Below are 21770 nucleotides of genomic sequence, written 5' to 3'. Positions count from 1 at the left end.
AGCACATAATTTTTGTGAACACCAAACCATCTGAACGTACTTTATAGATTACAGAAATGCAGAACTGATTTGGAAGATTTTTACATGGTCTGGTTGTTGCCTCTCGGAGAAGGCAGCATGTGTCTACCTGCTCTTTAAGTGAGCTTACTGCTGCCGGTATTGTCATTTGTTATGACATGATTAGAGAGCTTTATAAGGCTTAGCTCGCTCTCCCTTGGAATGAACTGTCCTTGAGAAAAATAACCGCTGTGATGTTAGCGTCTAATCTTGGAATATGATTTGTTCTGCTTAGAATTTTAAATACTTACTTTCAAGAATGATGTACTCTGGCATTAATTAAGTTAGCACACATGTTCTGGGGGACTGTTCCACAACTAAAAGCTCTTGATACATACCTGGGATTTTAAGGGAAGCGGGTAAACAACACAGGTCTGTCAGGCAGTGTGCCTGGCCTCCTGAATTAATAGGACTATTTGTAAGATCAGGTCGGTGGCTTTACTAGCGGTTGGATTGGGTTTGTATGTATTTGGACGGCAGTGCCTGTACAGACAGCACACAGGTGTTTGGGTGTCCAGCGTGTTCAGCCACTCCTGGAAGGAACCTGGATCTGAGGGTGGAAGCTTCAGGGGCTAGGGCTTTTCCTACAGCTTTCCTCCCACTCCTCTCCTGCCAGAAATGTCTTGAACAAAAGTGTGGCTCTTCCAGTGAACTAGAAGAGAAGCAAGGACAACAGGGAAGTGAGAGAGAGAGGAGTTGCCTAACCATTTTATTTAAAACTCATGTGTTTCGGTTTGAATGCCATCAGTTTCTATTAGAAGTGTTCAAGAGTCAAGAGTGACCACAACCAAGCGGCTGTTTCCTGACTGTTTCATATATACCATTTTTTTCCAGAAAGAAGCAGCTTAGAAGTTCTCGGAGATTTTCAGATCTTGGGTAATCAGGAAATCTGACCAACTCGTGCCGTTTCTTTAAACATTCAGAAGGTACTGGATAACAACATGCCCAATTTGATAAATTCCCCTCGATGCAGAGAAGGAGACCGGAGGAGTGACCCGCTCGTGGAGGGCAGGATCTCGGCTCCTCTCCGTGTCCCTCCAGCCACACCTCCCAGGTCTGGGGCAGGCAGCGGGGCAGCGCTCCCATAGCCGAGGTGACACGGCGGTTGTTCCCCGCACTGGGTGGGCAGCTGGAATCCCAGCAGGGCGAGCAGAATGAACTCAGCCCAAAGTTAGAACAAGTTTAAGGGAACTGCAGCACTCAGTGGTTTTGCAAACAGGCTAGAGGCGTACAGGTGCCTCTCTTGTTTATGTTTCTTAGCATGCTGAGTTGAAAATTATGATACTAATTACAGGGCTATTAATAAATAGCTAAACAACAGCTCTCCAGATCTGAAAGACCAGACAACATACCACGCTTCTGTGCCTCTCTTCACTCAAGCAGAGGAATGATATATTGCTGTGTGCCCATGGCAAAAAATAACACCATTTTCAATGTTTGCTTTTAAATAAACAAGAATTGTAAACGTTCTTGGTTGCCGTCACAGTGGTTGAAAAGCCGTTGCTGGTCACGCTGCTGAGCAGCACTATGCAGACCAGAGTCTGACTGCTGTAAACCACTGGTCAGAGATCTCCTGAGGGGCACTGAGAGCCATTCATTGCCTTATCTCAGCTACTGCGTGACAGCGCGGGGAAAATTTCCTCTGGACATGCCAAAGATTATCTCTATCTGCCTGACTATTTCAGTGTTCTGGTCGTTCTTCTTTGGTTTTTAACTATGATAAAATCAGCTTATCTGTGGATGCGTCTTCTCTCTGTACATAGATACTTTATATATACACTTATGTATGAATTGCTATATATCATCTTTGTGTTACTAATGGAGTAGTTCTTGCTTATGTGTGGAGTGGATCACCAACACAAGACAGAGAGCAAAGACAGTCAACTGACATTGGTTGCATCCTTTTCTTTATCTTCAGAGGAAAAGACCTCAGTTTACATCTAGACTGCAAACAAATAATCTGAGGAAATTATCCAGTTTTGTCTCTTTGGGAGGCCTGTGTTTGGGTAGAAGACACTGGTTGGTGACCCAGACAGTATTCCTGGACGATGCAGGAGGGCGAGTGGTGACGCGGGCGGTGGGGCTGTGCAGCCCAGCAGTGCTTCGGAGCAGCAGCGACGTGCCAGCTCTGTTCGGGGCACACTCAGAGTGAGGGGGCCAAGGGAGCGGGGTCTGCTGCGAGCAGGGTCGGAGCTAGCACGCAGCGCACGCCAGAAGACTTGGGGGTTTTGATGCCTTAAACAGGTGCCACCTCCTCCCCTGGTCACTGCCTGCGTCGCGCTAGCTGGCAGAGTGGTCTGTGTGGTGATAGGACTAGGGGTCGCAGTTTTCAACTGAAAAAGGGCAGATTTGGCTTAGCTGTAAGGATGAAAATCTCCCCTGTGAGGGGGGTGAGGCCCTGGCACAGGCTGCCCAGAGCAGCTGTGGCTGCCCCCTCCCTGGAAGGGTTCAAGGCCAGGTTGGACGGGGCTTTGGGCAACCCGGGCTGGTGGAAGGTGGCCCTGCCCGGGGCAGGGGGTGGCACTGGGTGGGCTTTGAGGTCCCCTCCCACCCAAACCATCCTGTGATTCTGTGTCACTGCGTGGGGACAAGACCAGAGAAGGGATTTGGCTGCAGAATTACCTGGAAGGCAAGTGGTTATTTTCCAGCTGAGGAATTTGCCCGGTCTGTGCCATGTGTGCCCCAGAAACAGTTCTGCAGGCACCGAGCCGCGAGCGGTGGGGCCACGGGGATGAGTGAGGGCAGTGGAGGTGCCTGAACTGCCTCATTTGGCTCTGCTGCAAATACACCCGGAGCCCTTGTCCCCGCATGGAAAAAGACTATAAATAGGGTCATGCTGGAATGACCCTGGACAAATGGGTGTTTCCTGTGAGCAGGTTCACAAATGGCATTGCTCTTGTCCTTCGGGGGTGTGATTTGAGAAGCCTTAGATGATGGGCAGCTGGTACTTGAAGCAGCAGAGGGGTTAAAAAGCAGCTAGAGCTCTAGCATGGATGGAAACCAAATAACAACCAAATTTGGTTTGTTGCAGGCATCAGAGCCAAGGTCCTTGAGGAAATACTGGTGATCCAAGCTCATGGGCACCCACCTTTAAAAGGAAATTCCATCTACTAAAGTGGTTTTATTTTTATACAAACTTGGTTGCTTTCGTCCCTTTCTGTTTCCTATGGCCTTTGGAAGACAAAAATGACAAACACTGCTTTTGTTTAAGGTTTGTGAAGAGCTGACCCTGAAAAAACCACACGTTAGTTTTTTTAAATAGAGGCTTTGAGAAGAGGGAGCCGGTGTTTGCCGCACCGGTGATGAAGTTAGTGCCCGCGTGGCTGGTGCCCCCAGCCCAGCAGCTGCTCTGCGCCACTTCTGATTCCCTGAGCCTCCCCTGCCACGGCGGGACGGGTGACCAGCCGCTCTGCCTGCCGGGGGCCACTGTCTGCTGCTGCACGGGGCCAGCCGCAGGTTTTGGGTTGCCCTCTCGTGGCAGGCGCCTGGATCGTGGGGGCCGGCGCGGCTCCGCACACGCCGTGGGTGCAGCTCGTTGCGTGGCTGGGGGGTGCCCATGCTCTCCTCCTCCCCACCGCTCCGGCCGCTCGCCGGAGTGAACGCGTGGAGCGTCGGGGCACAGCCAGAGCGCGGTGGAGCGACCGTGTCCCTGCGCCGTGGTGCCTGCAGAGATCTCGGAGATTTTCTTCACAAAACAGAAAAAGCCCCGTGGGTGGCTAAGCCAAAACAAAACCAGCTGTGTGCTTGGCTCTTGATCCTGGTGGGGTTTGGGTGCTCTTTGACATCAGAAGTGGCTTCTGAGAAGCCAGGTCCCTGCTGCCAGGTTGCCGAGCCCAGCGTCCCCCTGTGCCTGGGGCCGGGCACCCTCCTCCCGGCGCTCCCACAGACCTCAGGAAATGCCGACCCCTCTCCGAGCCGTGCCCGCCGCACCCCTCACCCAAACTAAACGCCTTCCCTTGTCCCGGTGTCACAGGTATGTCGAGAGTACCAGCGTGGCAACTGCAACCGGGGAGAGAACGACTGCCGGTTCGCCCACCCCGCCGATAGCGCCATGATCGACACCAACGACAACACGGTCACTGTCTGCATGGATTACATCAAAGGGAGATGCTCACGGGAAAAGTGCAAATATTTTCACCCTCCCGCACACCTGCAAGCCAAGATCAAGGCTGCCCAGTACCAGGTTAACCAAGCTGCAGCTGCCCAGGCAGCAGCGACTGCAGCTGCCATGGTGAGTGTGGGGAACAACCCCGGAATAGGTGTTGGTTAGAGGCAGTGATTGATGCGGGAGCTGTTCTCGCCGGAGGGGGGGGTGTGTGCTCAGGGACCCCGGTCACTACACGGTGCAATGAGCTTTCTCAGCATGTGGTGCCAGATTTGCTCTTAAGTAGTCTCAGACTGTTAAGGTGTTTGACTAATTTTGCCTGCTGATGTACAGAGTAGCTATATGTACATATATGTGTGCCTCCGTGTGTGCGTGTCGGTACGTGTGTGTGCATATATGTATATATAGTTTATTGTGTGTTCGTGTGTGGGTAGACGTGTATCTATCTAGTTGCACAGATAGATAAACCCGTATTTCAGTTCCCATTAAGTCTGTGTTTGTAGAGACTTAGTCTGAAGTCGATCTGACTGTGTTCATGCTACTCGTAGCCCAGCTCCCCGTCCCCGCCCGAGGGCAGGCGCTCGAGCAAACCTCGCAGCGGTTTTGATCTGGAACTCCTCAGGGACTGGTTTCCGAGGCAGGAGGGGGCTGTGGTGGCAGCCCGACCTCCCCCCGCAGAGCCCCGCGGGGCGGGGAGGCGGCGGGGCGAGGCGGGAGCCGCGGGCCGCCGGTGAGGGGAGCCCCGCGCCCGCTCCTGCCGGGCCGCCAGCGCCCCGTGCCTCCTGCGGGACAGGGGGGGCCGGGGCGGGAGGGGGCCCCTGCCCTGCCCTGCCCGCCCCGGGGCCGCCCGCCGGCCCCCGTGCATGCCTAGTCTTGTTACCGTTGTACACGGCATCCGGTGATTTGTTTTTATTTGTTTTTTCTCACCTACCCAAATGCACTGCTGCCCCCATGATGCACCTCTGCTTGCTGTTTATGTTAATGCGCTTGACCCCACTGGCCATTGCCATCATGTGCTCGCTGCCTGCTAATTAAGACTCAGTCGGCTGTCAAATCACTGAAGCGACCCCTCGAGGCAACCTTTGACCTGGTACTATGACCTTTCACCTTTTAGCTTGGCATGTAGCTGTATCGTAGAGTCGAGTTTGGGGTTAACGTGTAGAAATGGAACATCCCCGGTTCCCTCCCCCCAACCCTCCCACCCCACCCGCGGGGCGCGGGGGCGGCCGGGCCGGGCTGCGCTGGGCCAGGCCCCCCAAAGCCGGGGCTCCAGAGCGGGACCCCGCGGCCCCCGCGCCCCGCCGGCCCCCTCCCCTCCCGTCCCCCCGCCCTCCCCGTCCCCCCGCGAGGGTTCCGGCAGCCGGCGGCGGGCGCAGGGTGCGTTGGCATGGCTTCACGGCGCGGAGGCGGCCCGGGGTGCCGGCATGCGGCGCGCTCTGCATGCCCGGGCGGGCGCTGGGGCCCGGGGAGTGGGTTGGCGCCCGCGGCCCTGCCACCCGCTCCGGACGGTGACTATTAACATCGCTTCTACGTGTTGATCCTCATGGAGCTAGCAGTGCTGCTTCCCCGACCCCATAGCCTCGCTCCTGATCCAACCCTGAAGCTTTACAGTAGCGTAATGCTCACGCCGGTTCCTAGAAGGGACGGCTCCGACCCGTCCCCTGTGCCGCTGTAATGGTGTAGCCTAAAGTAGTGCTCCCTCGTAAAGCTTTGACCTCGCCTTTTATTTGGTAGTTAAGTCTGCTATGCTGCTTGCTTGCTCATGGATAAACATGGTGCTGCCTGGTTTTTTTGCCTTCTACTGATTTTTCTTTTTTCCTTTCTCTCTTTCCGTTTCTTCTCCCTCCTTCCCATATCCTCCTCCACACCCCACACCCTTTTTTTTTTTTTTTCTCTTTTCTTTTTTTTACTGGACTTTATTTTTATACCCATCCACCATTCAGGGAATTCCTCAAGCTGTACTTCCCCCATTACCAAAGAGGCCTGCGCTTGAAAAAACCAATGGTGCCACTGCGGTCTTTAACACTGGTATTTTCCAGTACCAGCAAGCTCTTGCCAACATGCAGTTACAGCAGCATACAGCCTTTCTCCCACCAGGTAAGTGCCTCTCGTTTGCCTTTTTCTGGGGAGGGAGAAGGGGGAATTCTGGAAAAAGCCCACTAGGAACTAACGGTTTGTTGCTGGCAGCAAAGGCACAGAGGCCTGGGCGCGGGGCCGGGGGCGGGCAGGCTCCCTCAGCCTGCGCCCCGCGGAGCCGGGCGAGGACGGGCAGAGCAGGGGCTGCCTTCTCTCTCCTGCTCGGAAGCTGGGTGGGTGTTCTTCCGGTCTAACATACAACTCAGCGTCATGCTCTGTCATCCCAAATCAGAGTTTGAAATCTTCTCTCTCCTCGCTCTTTCCCTCGATTAACTTCTCTTCTTTACGCATCTCTTAAGCTGTCGTATTTGTTTCTCTTTGCTGTAAGACCCCTTTGCCTTCATGTGCTTAGCAACAGTTGTTCTGAGTCACACACTGAAGGTTTTGATTTTAATTATGGTGCAGTGATCGTAAAAGGCACAGGCAGGCAGTCTCGCAGATAGGCTAATCAGGAACCTACACAAGAAATCAAGGTCCAGGCCTCTACCACTGAAGCCTCAGGGCTGATTTTGAACTAAGCAGCACCATGGTGCCCTTGTTCTTAGACAGGAGTGATCAAATCTACGCTCATCCTAGTGTAATTGCTGAAGAGTTGGTGCCTGCACTATTAACTTAAGCAAAAATCCCTTCAGAGGACAAGCGATAGGACTGCAAGTCGTAATATCTGTTTTGGTTCTACAAACAGCACTTCATGAAAAATTTCCTATGTAGTATGTCATGTGAGTTGATGCCTGTATCAACACTGCTGAGTTAGTTTTTTACATATGAACCCAGTTTAAAACAGTACTGTCGTTCTGGGAGGTATGCAGAGGCTGTCTGGTAGATCTGTACTCAGAAAATTGGAAGGAGTCTGTGAGTAATGCAGACGAGTTGAGGGGAGGAAAGAAGATACAGCTAGTCAGTCTTTATCCTAAACATTTTTGGCACGTGTGTTCCCAGGAATTCGGTATAATGCCTTTACCATTCTTTCTTGATCTGGCATACAACCAACAGGTATAATGTAAATGGCACAGAAATCAGTTGCTAGTTGTAATACATTGTAGTAACTTACTTAAGTCCCAAAAAGGCATTGCAGCCGCTGAAATATCTTGGTAAAACCGTGTTGCAAAGCTTGTTGGAGTCAATAGGAGGACTGATAGAATAAGCTTTAAATCAGATCCCTGGTCCTCATACTAAAATCCATATAAAAATGCCTATGGAATCACAGTCCTTCCTGTAGATACTAAACAATTCCACAGATTTGTTTTGGCAAAGCATAACTGAGGTAGTTAGTAAAGCACAATCTCCCAGCTGCCATTAAATCAGTGAGGGGCTGGATGGTTCCTGGAGGTACTCGAGCTGCTTTGGGTCACGCCCTTTGAACGTAGAAGCAGGGGTCATGGTTTGCGTGTGCCAGACCCCGGGTTCGCCCTCTGTCACCGACTGGGAGCTTTCACACCCGCACTCGCACACAGCCTGACTCGGCTCCTCCTCGGGCACATCTGTACTGGGACCTACAGGAGTTTGTGCAGAGGCTCTTGATGCTTTGTCTGACCTTTCTTGACCACTGAAGTTTAGCATATGTTAAACAAGGAAAGCAAAGGATTTTTTAGCATGACCTACAACAGATTCTCTTTTTTATATTTTTCAGATAGCAGCAGTTTGAGCTTTTCAGTAATCCAGTACTTTTCCAAAAGTTGGAAAAATTTATTTGCCACTTTGGCCCTTTTAGTTTTCCCCACTTAAAATGAACTAGTGCCAGCCCCGTTGCTGCACAGCCACCTGGGACTAGAGGACCAGTGGGAGAGCGCAGAGCGTGGTGCCCTCAGCTGCACTGCCACGGAGCAGAGGCAGGATAATTCAGGGGCATCCAAATGAAGTGACATTTTTCAGGTTCAGCCACCCCAGGTGTAATTACTGGGGCGTGTTCTCAGCTGCTTCAGCTGTGGAGTGGGAAAACGCAGCAGGTCTGGCGGGCAGGACACTCACAGAGCCCCCACGGGGTCGGCCTGTGCCCCCACGTTGGAGCTCGCAGCATCCTCCTCTCTGCAGGGTGCTTCACTCTTGATGTTTCACCCTGGAGAGTTTTCCACTCGTGTCCCAGACAATCCTGGATACCTCTTCTAAATTGTAAGGTAATTCTGGCTGCCTGTATGCCAGGGCATGTGAAAGCAGATGAAGGGATTGTCGGTGCCAGGGGTGGACACTGGCACTCCAGCGCACTTTAAGCGATGAAGTGCTGAGAAGCTCATCTCACCGCTCTCGGGTGAAGCTCCCTCTTCGCAGGGCTCCCCCCTTGAGGGCTCCTGCGAGCCCTGGCTGCTGGGACCTGTCCCCAGGCTGACAGGGGAGTCTAAACGCTGTTGCAAGAGAGAACTGGGAGCACTCGTGGTGTTGGCTAGGTGAAGTCAGTGGGGTCAGTCTGCCGAGGGAGGAGACTCTGCAGGACTTGTTCCCGGCTTGTTTTGGTCCGTTGGCCCTGGCTGCCAGCTCCCGAGGTGCGGGCGAGCATTGTGCTGCGGGGCTGTGAACCCCAGAGCGGCGGTTACCGGCGCCCACCGCTGCCGCAGAAACCATGAGCCGGCCGGGGGGTGCCTGTCCGTGCGGACAGAGAGCTCCTACGTGCAGCTACGTGAAATTCCTGCCCTGGTGCTTGTCACCATCGTGTGCCGCGGGTCGCTGTCTCCTCAGCTGTTCCCGGCCTGTGCCTGTCAGCGGGTGACCAGCCGGTCTTTGGGCAGCGTAATCCTTCCGAAGAAGGGGCTCGGGGTGCAGGATGCCCCCAGGAGCTGTTGTCCTGATGCCCCTGCAAGGGGCAGAGCTGCAGCAGGGCAGCTGAGCCGCGGCACCGGCCGTGGAGAGGCTTCAGCCACCTCTGCCCTTAACACCTCGCGGATTTATTGAGCTACGGCAGCTCCAACACCGGGGAGCTCCTGTGCCCGTGGGGGGGACGCGCCCAGCGCGCAGATGCTTCCCTAAAGCCGTGTCTCTGTAAGCACCTTCCTCCCCGGGGCTTCTGGGTCTGTGTGAAAACTCTGCTCTCCTCCAGAATGTCAGGGAGGGGCAGCTCAGGTACCACTGTTCACCTCGGCAGGAGTGCTTGTGCTGACTGTGGTGATACTTTTAATTAGGATTTAGTAGATTGAGCAGAATAAATAGACTGAGGGGAATCTTATGAAGGAGAGAAGAGAAAAATGCAAAAACCGCCAGTAAACCTAGAATATTTATAAAAAATACCTTTGTAATAATAATCTGGTTGTAAAATAATTAGAAATAATCTGGTTGTAAAGTTATGACTAGTTAAGTGAGCACATCCTTGAATTAAAATTCTGCCTTGTGCTGAAAAGCTAGGGAACATTGGAAACTGCACATTTATTATTCATGCATTCTCATTAGTCAGTCAAAGCTTCTGAAGTCCGGATGAATATTAAGGTCATAGCAAAAATGATTTTTACTACTGGTAAGAGGGTCATACAGCATTATATCTTCATATTTGCAAGTTATTGCACCCTAGCTAGTATTTTCATTTCTGCCTTATGTTCATTTGCTTCAATTCCCTTTCAAAACTGTGTGCACTGGTTGTAATGGTAATGATGAGAACTCAGACTCAAATTCTGAGCTGAAAAGCTTTACAGTGGTATTTTAGAGTCATTATGAATATTTAACTCATCTTTAGCATGTAGACATAATTATGCATGGAGTGACATAATATTCCCCATCTAATGAAGTATGTGCAACCTTATAAATAGTGCACGCCTGCACAGAGACAGAGCGCAGAGGTTCTTCTCTGTAACCTCATCAGCACCATAGCGATGCCATGAGAGGGACTGACAAAGCTGGTTTACTTACTGTTTGTACTTCATAGCCAAATTTTGCTCCATTTTTTAATCTTGCAAGTGATCCCATTGGCTTCAGCCGTGATGTGTACGTGGGGAAGTCAGAAAAGCTGCCCTTCTTTTAACCTTTCTGTGTGAATATTTTCAGTCTCTTCCATGACACAGAAATAGAAGAGTAATTAGGAAACATGATTATGCCCTTTCCTTTGTAGCGTTACAGATACAGTGATGACAGAGAATAACCTTGTCCCCAGCAGTAATTACACTGACTGACTTTGTCCCCGCTTAGTTAAATGCTCTTGAGGCTGTGCAAGCCACCACAGTGCTTGGCACCGGCTGAAACGATTTCCTGTCCCCCGTTACGGTCACGTAATGTCAAGGGAGCAGCATTGCCGTGGCTCCCGCCACCAGCCTTCTAGAATGTGTTTCCATCTCACTGCAACCTCTGTTCCCAGATTTCACAGCTTATTTCAGTTTCTGCTGTGTCAGGCATAATTAGTGGTGTTCATAAATGTTACTCATTAAATAAAAAAGTAAATCATTTATTAAAAATGGATATTCTGAAATATCCGTATGTATGTATCTGTCATATTGGAAGCAAACCCAGAAGATTCTGAGTTCAGCCTGGTGGAAGGCATTTTGCTCTGTAAAGCAAACAGAATTACCAGCTTAGTGATATTTAAGAGATGATACCATAATATTCCTAAAAACACCGCGCTGCTGTTGGCTCTCTAGTTGCAGGGCAAAATTCCCAGGTGCTGTCACTGTCATTATTTTTGTGTAGCTGAAAGAGATTTGCAGGTTGTGAGCCCAGACACCAGCAGCTTAAAATACGTCCCCTAACGCAGAAGCAAATGCTGAACAAGTGTTCTGGGGTGCTGCCGGATCTGTGTGGGAGGCTGCAGCCGCGCGGTCACCCCGCTGGGCTGCGCGCTGAGCAGGCGGAGCGGAGGGCAGCCAGGTCACTTCCACGCCACCAGCAGCTCACTGGGGTCGTGCAGATAAAGTCCTGCGTGCCAGATTGCCCCGGGTTTGCCTAGACGTTACCTAAATGTGGGAGCAGACCGGGTGTGGCTGGTGAAGGAGCGTAGGTGAAGCCATCGCTCTGCCCCAGCCCGCCTGGGAAGGGCCCGGCTGACGAGGCTGGGAGGGGAGAGGTGTCAAAAGGCAAAAAGATTTAAGACTGAAAGAGTTTTAAAATAAAGCTAAGGAAGCTTTTCCTAGCCGTGCTAATATTCCACAGTGCCAGAAAGGCAAACAGGGTGCACCAGCACACAGTTGGGTCAGCTCCTTCCCCTTCCCTGAGTTCTGATGGATCACTGTGCTATTGTATGGTTTGATTGTGCTGACAGTTACATGCCACTGTTCCCATAATAACAATTTTTCTTCTTTGTTCAAATGAAATTTCTAATGACACGTGTGATGGGTTGTTTTAATTCTTTTCCCTTTCCAAATCCACCTTCCTGTTGCAATGCATGATGGGCAGGCTCAATATTGTGCATGACACCCGCTACAAGTGTTGGTAGGTGCCAGCTTTGTTTCTTGATTATCTTAAACCTGTGGTGCAGCTCACGGACCCTCAAAATCCACTGCTAGATTTTAACGTATAGCTCTCGTGCCAATCCATCTCCCTTAGCCTCCTGCACTAACACCTGTCAATTAAATGCGATTGTTTTATTTAATTGACATGGACACGTAGACGTTGTTAATTTTGTATAGCACTTTGTTGAATTGCACATTGTTCCTTGGTGGATTTTGATTGGACTATGAGTTCCAGTGTTTAGAAACTATCTTGTGTTAAATAAAGACTGTATCTTACCATAGCCACATAGATGTATACTGTCCTTCAACAAGATTAATTTCTGTTTGCAGTAAATATTTGGATTGAATTTTTAAAAGACAAAAATTTGTAAATATAAGGGCATTTAAAAATTCTTCTGTTGATTTTTGTATTGAAATGGTTAAGCTTGTTTGTGTCAATTTTCTTGATTTGATGGTAACAAGCATTTTCCCCTTTTTTTCTCTTTCATTTCCCTCCCCTCTTTCTCCCTGGAATGTTGTCCTGCTTTGCACTGTGATTGCATGTCACGCGCTGGCAATGATGTCTCGGGCTTTTTGCTGTGATAAATACCATGCTCAATTCTCCTACCACATGTCGCTCTGGTTCCCATACTGCTACACTCTTCTGTATGTTTGCTTATATGATTTTCCTTCCGAAAGTTCCCATGGTGCACGGTGCTACGCCAGCCACTGTGTCTGCAGCAACAACATCTGCCACAAGTGTTCCCTTCGCTGCAACAGCCACAGCCAACCAGGTTTGCTAATTTACAGCTTTGTTCCTTACAGACAACTTGAAATTGGTGCTTTTAATGAGCATGGGGGTTTTGATTCTACCTCTTGTTGGCCTACACATTCTCTCTGAGACCTGCAGCACAGTTTAACAAGCCTTTATCCATGCTCAGAAGGTGCTGCAGTTCCATTTCTGATGCTAAAAATAATTGATAATAGAGTTTCTGACTCAGTCTTAACATTTATGGGCCACGCTGCTTATTTCTGCTCTCAGAGGTGTATAGAGGAAGGGATAATACACGGAACCCATTATTTATTTCTGTTTCCTTGAAGCCGACAGTTCCTTTTAGTGCAGAACTCCAATGAAAGCCAGTAAAACCTTGTGCAGAGGGGTTGCAGGATCACAGTTTTAAGTCTGAATTTAGCAGTCTGAACATGTTCTGACTCTCCTCTTCCAAGAGCAAAACAAAAACGTTGGAGCATGGGCCACACAGAAGCTTCTTTTAAACCTTTGTTTCGGCTTGGAAATGGCCGATCACTTGTTGCCGTAGACAGACTTCAGTTACGGAAATGTCCATTAGAGTCTGGGTTTAGTTGTAAATAGCTGCCCCGGTTGTTGCCATGTTGAATGTGTTTCAGGAATAGAAGAATAATGTTTTGCTAAGTAAGTGATTAAAAGTCCTCCCAGAAAAGGCAGAAACGATGCTCTAGAGATGAGTACCATGGGCCAGAGGAGCTGCAGCCCCCACACCTGCCAGCTGGAGCTGCCCCTGAGAGCGGAGCGTGGCTGGTGTCTTTACCTAGCTGGGTTGTCAAAAATGCAGGTTTCTGTAGTACATCTGGCTGTAAGTGCAACAGTAAACACTTTTTAAAGACCCTCTTGTTCCTCTTACAACAAAAAAAATATTTTTTGAGATTTGCTAGGAAGTTAGAATTGCCTGTGCCATGAAGCCTTCAGCTCTGGCCGGACGTGCAGGCGATGCTCTCCACTCCGCGGCAGTCACTCGTGTGCCTTTTAGAAACGGGAACGAAACATTTTCTTCAGCATTTTGCAGGTGTGGTTCTGTACGTGTAATGAATTCTGGAGATAAATGTCAGCTCCCTGCGTGGTTAGAGCTAACTCCTGCAGAGCTCCCGCCCCACTGGGGAGCTGCGGGGGCTGTGCCCGGGGCTGGGCAGCGGTGCCGGTGCCCACCCGCCCCCCCTGAGCACGGCGTGGGTGCTGCTGCCCTTCAGCCTTCCCTCCAAGAATTACACCCTTGCAGTGATAACGCAGGTGTGCACCCTCCCGAGTCTCAAAAGGGACCTGGATATGTTACAATTCCAAATAAATACTCAGGTTAGTCTGCTTAGCAGGTAGCACTTTCTGCTCTTGAGAAATGTTTGCTGAACGACCATGTCACTCACGGGTTTAAACGAACATAAGAATTCCTTTGTATTTTGAAAAGCTAGTTTGTCAGTAGGGCTGCCTCTGCGTACGTGTCACCTGAGCAAGCAACCACCTGTATGCCCAGAGTATCTTAATACGGTAATTTATTGCACCATAAGTTACTTTAAGTGTGTCTTTATATCCTCCATAAGCCCAGACAGTTGTGAGGGCAAGCCAAGCCACAGAAAAACATTATTATTTTTTTAAATCATCCTCTCTAAATAACCATGCGCTTTCCCAAATAGATAATGGGGAAACTTTCTGTTGTAGAATCTGATCATTTCATGCATATCCTCCCTGGAGCCTCATAACACACTTAGTACAGTACTGCAGCCAAACCTCAATATATACATATATGACCAATATATGTATATACTATGTGAGCAATGCTGGAATTATTTAATGCCACACGATGCAATGTGCATGCATGCCAAAAGTCTTAAGATCTGGCCCTTCATCTTCATTGACTGGTGTTGAAGGTCCTTGGTATGTTCCGACAGCACTATCCCTGATGCTTCTACACACTTGGGTGCAACAGCCTGTCCTGCAGCAGTAGAAAAAAATGGTATGAGAAGCTTCATTATGCTTGAAGCACGTTTCTGTACAAGTTGGCAATGTTGTAGAGTTGTATGGAGTTGCTAGGGGAGGAGAGGGCACAAGGGGTGGAAAAACCGACACCAAGACCCGTAAATTATTTAGTTAAGAATCCTCCCCACTCCCTTTCTTGTGCGGGTTAACAGGTTGGCCTTAGATCAGGAAAAAGAGTCTTTTCAAGTGCAACAGCCCTTTGTGATTGCACAAATCAGGTTTGTGTCGTATGCCCCAGCACGTCTCCCTGCACGTGGGCGATCTGCCGGCTCCCTCCAGCCGGACGCGGGGTGCTGTCTGTGCTGCGGGGCCACTCGCGGTTCCTCCGCGCTGGCCCACCCTGGCACTGGCCCTCCTGGGGGTGCTGGCCCTCCTCGGGGTGCTGGCCCTCCTGGGGGTGCTGGCCTGCGAGGCCTCTTCGGGCTCGCTCCCGCACACCGAGGGCTTCACCCATGGGTCAGACACACAATATAAGTTTGTCATTTGTACTGCTGGTAATCTACTCTGATTTTAATACCTCCTTTTTTTTTTTTTAATGGGAAACTGAATTGATGGGCCACTTCAAGAGAGCCATGTACTAAATTCTGTTTACGCAGACCAACATTTTGAGAATTGTTTCACTGCTTCGGGGAGTCTCGGCTTGGCGGCCGGTCGGCTGTGGTGCCCGCAGCGGCCGTGGGAAGAGCAGGCAGCTCCTCCGACAGCGGATTTTCACCAGCCGTGAAAATCGAGCTCAGGGCATCTTAGGTTTGACTTTCAGAAACCAAGACGGTGGAAGCAGTGAACACTTCACAAAATCAGACTGAAACAAGGCCGCTGTAGAATTTATCATTTTAAATGATACACCGAAAGCACAGAATTTTGTGTAGGCCAACAAAAAGGGCTATTTTCAATTACTGCACTGCATGACTTTGGTAGATTTTAACTTCTCTTATTTCCTAAACAACCAATAATACTTATTTATATTTGCCAAGTAGTACTTAACACAATGTGTTCCCGTTTTAAGTTGCTATTGTAGCACTCCAGTTGACTTTAACTTATAGTTACAATATAAAATCCACCAACTCACAGCTGATCCTCACTTTTCCAAACATGTTCTATAGCAAAATGCTGTGTCTCTGGGTTGGCTCCTTGCACGTGTTACTCATTGTTTAAATTTTTTACCTATAGATACCCATAATATCTGCCGAACATCTGACTAGCCACAAGTATGTTACACAGATGTAGACATTTTGTCATCAAACAGTAAGTTCCCAATGTGTTGTTGCTTGTGTTTTTCTTACGTTTGTGTGTGCATAATTAGTCTTTTTCAGGGGCAGAATGTTTTTATTTTCTTACTAAGAAAACTAATATGGGGGAAGAGGCTCTGACCCCACTGATGTGCCATCCCTGTCCGAGTGGAGATCCCATAGTTAGTGACCACCCCAGCTAGCGTGTCGGACCAGATGTCGGTATTAGTTTGTACATCTCCACACAGCAAAACCAGAGAGCCTAAAACCAGTTTCACCTTCTGTTTGTAAAGGGTGATGGCTCCAGCACTGACGTGAGCCGAGGGGCAGGTCTAGGGGGGAGTCGGTTACGTTAAGCTGTCTTTAGAAAACGGATTTTAGATCTCCAGGTTTGGAAAGGTAGCATCTCTGAGAACACAGGTTTAGTCACCTGCCTAGCTGAAGCCTGACGCCCTTGCCGGCGGGTTGCCAGCCTGCAGTGGGTGCCCAGGACTGTCCGGTGTGGGTGGTGCTGTGGCGAGGCGCCGGTGGCGATGGCAGATGGCCTGCATCAGCTTTTGGGCTGTAACCTCTATCCCGTAGCTCGAGACCCGGGTTTGTGTGCCTGAACTTGATTTTTTTTTCCCCATGAGTAAACTGCCATTTCCAGCCTGTCACTAAATTGCCTGTTGCCATTAAGACCCTGCACAGCACGTCACCTCCCCTGGCATAGCCTGGGGTTTGTGTCACCTTTCTCTCCCTTGTGCTTCATTTCTGCTGTGGTTCTTACCCAGTGGCCCTGCCAAAGCGGAATTACTCCGTACAGGGAGGATTAACTGATTTGCCATACTGGGTTTATAATAATAGTTATTCCTTATTCCGCTGAGCATAAAGGCTGTTAAAGTGCTCGAGTGGCTCAGGTGGGACGGCTCTTCCCTGCAGCCTGAACTCGCTGCCAGGCTTCCCTCTGCCCTCCCCGGTTCAGAGACCGCCCCGGGGTGGGGCAGGACTCGCTCTCCAGGGGCATCTCTTCAGTGACAGGCAGCAGGGACCGGAGAAGCAGCTACACTGGGTGGGCAGCTGAGGAAGAAAAATGACTTGGGAACAGAGGGCCCAGATTTCTAAGGATGTTGAGGTGCCTCTGAAACAGTGGTTGGGCTCCCAGGTTTCAGGGGCAGCAGGGCCTGGGAAGAGAGGGGGGGCACGGGGCTGCTGGGCAGCACTTGGAGGGGAGCTGCCTCCTCGGGCCTGGGCTTTGGGGTTGGGGAGACCGTCCCCCAGATTCTGATCCCACCATGGGGGGCTCGGCAGGAGCGGGAGGCCGGTGTGCTGTGTGCTTGTGTCACAGCAGAGCTCGGGTGTGAAGTGAACCACAGAATCATGGAATGGTTTGGGTGGGAAGGGACCTCAAAGCCCACCCAGTGCCACCCCCTGCCCCGGGCAGGGCCACCTCCCACCAGCCCAGGTTGCCCAAAGCCCCGTCCAACCTGGCCTTGAACCCTCCCAGGGAGGGGGCAGCCACAGCTTCTCTGGGCAGCCATAATGAACGTGTCTGGGGGGAACATCACCGAGGGGGATCCCACCGGGGCTGGGGCACAGGCTTCCCCTGCGCTCGGTGGCAGATTTCTCTGTTGCAGGTGTAAAGCTTGGGCTGATGCAGGGCTAAGCAAAATTTAACGGCTGTGTTGAAAAGGCTCGATCTTCTCTCCTTCCTAGATCATAACTAAAGAGAAACGGACAGTGTGTTTGGGTTGAGAAGAGGACAAGCTCATTAGCCATAATGTATATACCGTCAAGCAACACTCGGAAACTCCCTCAGCAGTAAGACATCACACATTGCATGTTAACGAGATGAAACGAGAACTTGGAAATCCACTGCACACTGTTGCCTATATACTTTGTACATTTAATTGATATTTGTGCTGAGGTGATCTTATTGTCTAAAAACTACAGCATTGTCTATCTTTTCCGGCACAGAAGTATGCATATAGATTTGAATATGCATATGTAGTCTATTTCCTACATAATCATGTACGTCACCTTGAAAAGACAGACAATGGTGTAACCATAAATCTATTATGTATTGGTACGTCTGTAGACCAAGATATAATTTTTTAAAGTAAGTTTATTTCTTTCAAGGTTTACAAATAACAAAGGTGCACCTTGTATTTAAAATTGCCATTATAGATGAGAGCGTGCATGCACAGTAATTTTTGTTTAAGAGTAATATTTTTAATGTAATAGATTGTAAGAAGTGGTAAGAGAGGTATCTGACAGATGAATGTGCCAAGCAAAACCACAACTGTGTATATTTTAAAGCACATCAATGGCTTTAAGTACCATGTTGTTAAGGATTCTCATGAAGTGCCATAGACTGTACATCCGATTAGAGTATTATTTCTGCAGTGTTATTTTCAGAACCACGTTTTCACTTACTTTATTAGTACTAATCAGTCAAAGGGCACCATTCTGTTTCAAACCAAAGCTGTCTCAGAAATGGCCAACTATTCCTTACAGTAACAGTAGACAGCACAAGAAAGATACTCTAGCCGTACAAATTAACCCTTACTGGACATATATATAAACTATTTTAAGGCATTGTAGTGTAATATTTATGCATATTTTACTGTATAACGATATATGAAAGGGAAAAGCCATTTCTGAGACACAGTAACAAATGTTTGAGGAACTTCTTTTGCTTCTATTTATAGCCTCTGTCGAAAGTCAAAAGGACTATAAATGTTTTGCAGAGATGGGTTTCACTTCATCAAAGTCACGCTTTACACGGTGACTCTAAACAAAGACGAAAGAAGCACTGACACCAGATGCATGACAAACCAAAATATGGAAAAACGGACATGTTAATTAGCGTAGAAATTGGGTGGGTTAAATACTTGGGTGAGTTTTATATGTGATTTTTTTGTTCAGATTAACTGCTTATAGCCTTAGAAAGCCTTTACGAAATAAAAACAAAAAAAAATAGATGTGCATTCAAGTTTTAAGAATGGATTCATCCAAAGGAATTCCTTTTTGTGGTTTGGATGTTGCAGCTAGTAAAGGATATTTTTGCTCTGTTCAGCAAAGTGCTGAAGTGGGGGCCAGGTCACTGGTAGCGTAGCGTGGAGTGGAAGAAGCGCGGGTTCGGTTGTAGAACTCTCCATACTTCCAAGTTTACTGCGAGTTTTTATGCTTGAGAGAGATGCTTTATAGTATAAGAATGATGTGTTGATTTTACTGATTGTACTGTACATCTATTAAAGCCTTAGATTATTACATTACGGGTTAAAACCCATACCAATGTAATTTCAATCGTGTTAAGAAAGTATAGGTGACTTCACATGTTATTGTAGTTACTTAACATTATAGAATATTACTTATTTTTTTCTTGTTAAAAGTGTAGTTTTTGTTTCTTACATTTATTAGATTGTTTTCATTTTCTATTACCAGTTGAATACCATTTCAGTTTATAGAATTTTGTTTTATTAGAGTTTACTGATGACTTTTTCAAAATACAAAAAAAAAAAAGTAGTTTTCTTCATAACATACTCAGTTTTAAATTTACATGTAGTGTCATATGAGTATTCGTATTATTGTTAACTAAATGATTTATATTTTACTGATTTAATATTACAATGTAAGAATGTCAGTCATTGTTAGTTCTTGTCTAGTTTTCATTAAAAGAACAAAGATCTTTTATATGGATATCTTATAATTATATAATCATTGCTAAGTAAGAAGTTAAGTTGTTGCTATCGCAACAATCCTGGCAGACAATTGAGTAATATTTTGATGATTTATTTTGTTTGTAATTAGTTATTATGAGAAAATCTAGTTCCTAGATATTAGAATAAAATTTATTTTCTACTGTATCCATTTCAAATGTTAAAATATTGTTTAAATATTTTTTGAAATCCCTGAATATCAGGCCTTGTTATAAATAAGCTGCATAATCAATAGATCAAGGGACTTTTTGTTGATAATCCAAATACTCAAAGTTTACGTAACAAGAATTATAGTGTGTGTGTGCAAACTCTTGAGGGTTGATTATGCTGCAGTTTAGCATGTGGGAACGTATAGAGAGAAGGTTGACTTTTTGCACTTCTGTATATAGTCAAAAAAGAGAGAAACCTGTATAATAGTAAGATCTTATTTTGAATAAAAATGTCTATAATTACAAGGAGTTTTGTTAAGGCTAATAAAATGACAGGCTGAACAAAATTGCTTGCAAAAGTGGCACAGAGTTAGCACTCCATACCCCTTCAAAAAAGTTGCTTTGCTTTTTGTGGACAGCTTGTAGTTTGCCAGGATTTTTTCAGCTGGAAAGATATGCCATCCTTCCAAGATCTCATGACTGACAAAAGCTCCACTGGTTCAAATCTGCCTGAAAATCATTAATTAAAAAAGAAAAAAACAGAAAAAAAAAAGAAAAAAAAAGCAGGTACTTCAGACCATCAAGGTGAAACCATGGATCAAATATTCCGTACATTATTCAAAAACTACTGCATGTTTAAAGTATCAAAAAATATATTAAAGATATATGCTATTCAAACCAGTTTCTGACAATTTCAGTGGTTTATTGTTCACAAAAAGGATTCTTCAAAACAAATACTGACTTTCACAAAAGAGTTAAATCATGAACAGGCAAACCAAACAGCACACCGTAGCTGTAGTTGTTATGTGATTATTTTTTATTGCTGTAGTGGTCCTGTTCTTTTAGCAGGTGAAAAAAAAAAAAAAGCCCTGGGAAATTTTAGTGTTTTAATGGAAAGCGTTCAAGAAACCTTGTCATGATGTATGCCAAAGCTGGAAGAAGAAGTGATTAGGCCATTACTGTATCTGATCTCTCCAGTACTCACACTGAATAATTAATGAAGTTGCACTTATTTGCAACCCCGCAACTTTCATCTGCTGAAAGGACAGATGTGCTTGGTTTTACTATTATGTAATCACAGACTTACTTTTTGCTTGTAGTTGCTCCAAATTATGTACTCTGTCCTGGGCTGCAATTTGTTTTTCTGCTTATTTTATTATTACTGCTATAGTTGACCTTGCTGTATGGAAAAAATAAAGTGAAATTGCCCTAATAAAAGTTCTCTTTCTTCATTACGTTTTTCTAGATCGGGTTAAAAAACCGCACCACCTGCTCTTGTACGCGTTTTTGATTTTACCTGCGCGTTTGACTGAAGGGATTTCATTTGTTTGTGGGAAAAGTGCGCCGGTGTCGCGCTGTTTTCGCCCACAGCGCGTAGTGTGCCGAGGACATGGGCTGTGTCTTACGACTGCCAGGCGCAGGCGACACCCGAGCTGAACCCGGGTGAAGGGCACCGGGAAGGCGCGGGGCTGTGCGGGGGAAGGGCCCCGCGGCCGCCGCCCGGGCCGCGGCAGAGCTGCCGTTAGAGGGAGCCCGTTCCCGGGCGTCGGGTCCCGCCGCAAACCCTCCGGGACGCAGCTCGGCCAGAGGAGCCTCGGGCTGCGGTCGGGGAGGAAACGCATCCCAGCGCTTGTTTTCCGCGAGGATTTCGGGGGCCTGCTGAGCCCTCAGCGAGCCCGGGAGCCCCCCCGGGAGCCCCCGCCTCCCCGAGGGTTTATTTATTTATTTATTTATTTATTTCCTCGTGTCGGGCTCGGCGCCCCGGCCCGCCCCGGCCCCCCTGCGCGGCGTGCGCCCCGCCGCTTGCGGTGACCCCGGCGTTTCCACCTGCCGTTGCAGTCGGCTGCTGAGCGAAGAAATCGTGTCGGGCAGCACGGATGCTGTGTGCCGGCGAGAATAACGAGTTCGTTTTCCTCTAAGCGGTGCGGGCGGCCCCGGCGGTTCCCGGCTCACGGGGCTGCTCGGGGTCGGGGCCGGTCTGTCCGGGGGCTGAGCAGCCGCTCTGCCCGCGCTGGGGCTCTCGCTGGGGAGCCGAGAGGAATAAAACCGCTGGATGCTGCGGGGAGCCACAAGGAGCCACAGCCACAGCGGCGCCGGTGCCTGCGCGGCCCAGAGCCGGGGCACCCAGCCCGGGGCACCCAGCCCGGGGCACCCAGAGCCGGGGCACCCAGAGCCGGGACACCCAGAGCCGGGACACCCAGAGCCGGGGCACCCAGAGCCGGGGCACCCAGAGCCGGGACACCCAGAGCCGGGGCACCCAGAGCCGGGACAC

At 48.6% G+C, this 21770-nt stretch overlaps 1 protein-coding gene across 8 annotated transcripts in view; it reads left to right on the top strand.

Annotated features, from left to right (window-relative positions):
• MBNL1 (muscleblind like splicing regulator 1) overlaps nucleotides 1–20398 on the top strand; it is a 93538-nt gene extending 73140 nt beyond the window's left edge. For 3 of the 8 annotated variants that reach the window (XM_074912019.1, XM_074912013.1, XM_074912020.1), the window contains 7 exons: nucleotides 4031–4288; nucleotides 5199–5252; nucleotides 6106–6259; nucleotides 11600–11635; nucleotides 12334–12428; nucleotides 15590–15664; nucleotides 17344–20398. In XM_074912019.1, coding sequence (XP_074768120.1) covers nucleotides 4031–4288; nucleotides 5199–5252; nucleotides 6106–6259; nucleotides 11600–11635; nucleotides 12334–12428; nucleotides 15590–15646 — 654 coding nt within the window. In that variant the 3' untranslated portion in view covers nucleotides 15647–15664; nucleotides 17344–20398. The remainder of the gene's footprint in view (nucleotides 1–4030; nucleotides 4289–5198; nucleotides 5253–6105; nucleotides 6260–11599; nucleotides 11636–12333; nucleotides 12429–15589; nucleotides 15665–17343) is intronic. The other 5 variants (XM_074912015.1, XM_074912014.1, XM_074912016.1 and 2 more) reach the window with 5 other exon arrangements.
• The last annotated feature ends 1372 nt before the right edge of the window (nucleotides 20399–21770 follow it).

This window comes from Athene noctua, chromosome 8 (genome assembly GCF_965140245.1).
Source record: "Athene noctua chromosome 8, bAthNoc1.hap1.1, whole genome shotgun sequence".
Classification (NCBI taxonomy): Eukaryota; Metazoa; Chordata; class Aves; order Strigiformes; family Strigidae; genus Athene; species Athene noctua.
The sequence above is the reverse complement of the archived record's forward strand: the minus strand, read 5'-3'. Positions and strand labels throughout refer to the sequence as shown.